Genomic DNA, 2,500 nt, shown 5'->3' with positions numbered 1-2,500 from the left:
AGAGGTAACTAAAGGCCCTAGTTATGAAATATTTATATTCCTTAAAGTTCGGTGCAAAATTTATTAATCACTCATGCAGATATTTCTGCTGAGTAACTAAACTGTTAGGTGATTATAATGAACGTTTGCATCTAACGACTCACAAATGCTGTAAATACATAACAAAATCAAAAAAGGGAAACAAAACCGAACCGAATCGAATAGAATAGTCATCGATACGTCGCGGTCCTCTCATAGAAAACGGGAAACCACGCCCTCCTCCTCTGCCCAGCCAACTTACCCTCGACTGCTGTCTCGATCCGTACGAGGGCGTGAGCGTGTTCGTGGGCGACGGCGAAGGAGTGCGGGGTCTGTGGTTCTCCCCTGCCGACCGGTACATCTGGGGAGAGGGCGTTTGTCTGTCTCGGCGGTCCATGGCAGAGTGGATAGAGTGGATAGACGTCCTCCCCCGGCTGCTGGCAAGGGCGTGGAGGGAAAGAGGGATAAGTAGGGTTTGGTTTACGCTTCGTCGGATGGGGAAGGATGGTATGGACATTTTGGGGATTATGTTTTCAATCTTGTTTGTATTTGTTTGCCTGGATCTCTTGCCGTAGCTTCTCAAATTTCTCTCTACCTATTTCTGTCTGTCTGCCTGTGTGTCTGTCCTTCCTACCGTATTTCCTCAACCTTCTCTCTGTCCATCCCTCCTTTATCTTCCGTCTGTATTTGTTCATTTGTCTGTCTGCCTGTCCCATCTCCGTTATTTCCCCAACCCTCTTTTTCAGTCCTCCTGTTTCTCTGTTCGTCCATCCAACTGTCTAACCATCCATCTGCCCATCCCTCCTTCTCTCCCTCCCTCCCTCTACCCATTCACCCACCCATCCCTCTCTTTACCTACCTACCTATCCCTCTCTCCCTCCACCCACTCACCTACCAACTTCTTCCTCCATTTAACTAGCCATTCACCCGTCCATCTCTCCCTCCTTCCCTCCACCCACCCGTCCATCCCTCCCTCCCTCCACCCACTCACCCACCCCTCCCTCCCTCCATCCCCCCACCCGTCCATCCCTCCCTCCCTCCACCCACTCACCCACCCCTCCCTCCCTCCCTCCCCCCACCCGTCCATCCCTCCCTCCCTCCAACCCACTCACCCACCCCTCCATCCCTCCATCCCTCCCTCCCTCCACCCACTCACCCACCCATCCCTCCCTCCCTCCCCCCACCCGTCCATCCCTCCCTCCCTCCACCCACCCACTCACCCAACCATCCCTCCCTCCCTCCCTCCACTCACCCACCCACCCACCCACCCCTCCCTCCCTCCCTTCCTCCCTCCTTCCCTCCCTCCCTCCTTCCCTCCCTCCACCCACTCCCTCCCCCCACCCGTCCATCCCTCCCTCCACCCACTCCCTCCCCCCACCCGTCCATCCCTCCCTCCCTCCACCCACTCACCCAACTATCCCTCCCTCCCTCCATCCACTCACCCACCCACCCACCCACCCACCCCTCCCTCCCTCCACCCACTTACCCACCCCTCCCTCCCTCCCCCCACCCGTCCATCCCTCCCTCCCTCCACCCACTAACCCACCACCCCTCCCTCCCTCCCCCCTCCCTTCACCCACTTATCCCTCCCTCCCTCCCTCCACCCACTTACCCACCCCTCCCTCCCTCCCCCCATCCCTCCCTCCTCCCATCCTTCCCTCCACCCCCCCATCCCCCGCGACCCAAGACGACCCCCGCTACCTGGCATAAGTCTTGGTGTGGGAGACGAGCGTGGACTGGGAGGTGATGACGAGGGGGTCCCCCTTGTACCACCGGTTGTACAGCTTCCTCAGCTCTTGCCTCACTTCGCCGTTCATGAGGCAGTAGAGCACGGCCACGAAGAAGCCCTGCGGAAAGGAAAAGGAAAAGAAGAAGAAAGGGTCTTTGTATTTGGTTTGTGTTTCCCTTTTCCCTTTTTATCGTAAAGTTTTTGAATTGTTTTCTTCTCCTCTTCTTTCTACTGAAATACACACACGTGCACACACGCACGCACGCACGCACGCACGCACACGCACATATGTATATATATATATATATATATATATATATATATATATATATATATATATATGTATATATGTGTGCGTGTGTGTGTGTGTGTGTGTGTGTGTGTGTGTGTGTGTGTGTGTGTGTGTGTGTGTGTGTGTGTGTGTGTGTGTGTGTGTGTGTGTGTGTGTGTGTGTATCGTAAAATAAAATTAATATAAATAATTCTAAACAGAGAAAAAACTATGAAACAATAAAAAAAATAAAGAATACATAAAATCAAGCAATCAAATAAACAAAATAAAACAATATGGATAAAACAAAAAGAACACCATGACCCCAACCCACGTTCACAGCCGTTCAATTCCATCACCATTTGCATTGCATTCCCGGCAACTCGCACCATTGAAAAAAACACAAAAAGTCAAGTTCATTATAACGGCTACGAACGCAACAAATCACATTATGAATATATTGAGCGAGTCTCGGCAACGGCG

At 52.4% G+C, this 2,500-nt stretch overlaps 1 protein-coding gene across 1 annotated transcript in view; it reads right to left on the bottom strand.

Annotated features, from left to right (window-relative positions):
• LOC113825590 (secretin receptor) overlaps positions 1-2,500 on the bottom strand; it is a 38,428-nt gene that overhangs the window by 2,084 nt on the left and 33,844 nt on the right. The window contains exons 5-6 of the mRNA XM_070135049.1: positions 1,720-1,865; positions 281-455 (exon numbers count right to left, since the gene is read on the bottom strand). Of these exons, the coding sequence (XP_069991150.1) occupies positions 281-455; positions 1,720-1,865 (321 nt within the window). The remainder of the gene's footprint in view (positions 1-280; positions 456-1,719; positions 1,866-2,500) is intronic.

This window comes from Penaeus vannamei, chromosome 20 (genome assembly GCF_042767895.1).
Source record: "Penaeus vannamei isolate JL-2024 chromosome 20, ASM4276789v1, whole genome shotgun sequence".
Taxonomy (NCBI): Eukaryota; Metazoa; Arthropoda; class Malacostraca; order Decapoda; family Penaeidae; genus Penaeus; species Penaeus vannamei.
Note: the sequence above shows the minus strand (reverse complement) of the source record. Positions and strands in the feature narration are given on the sequence as shown.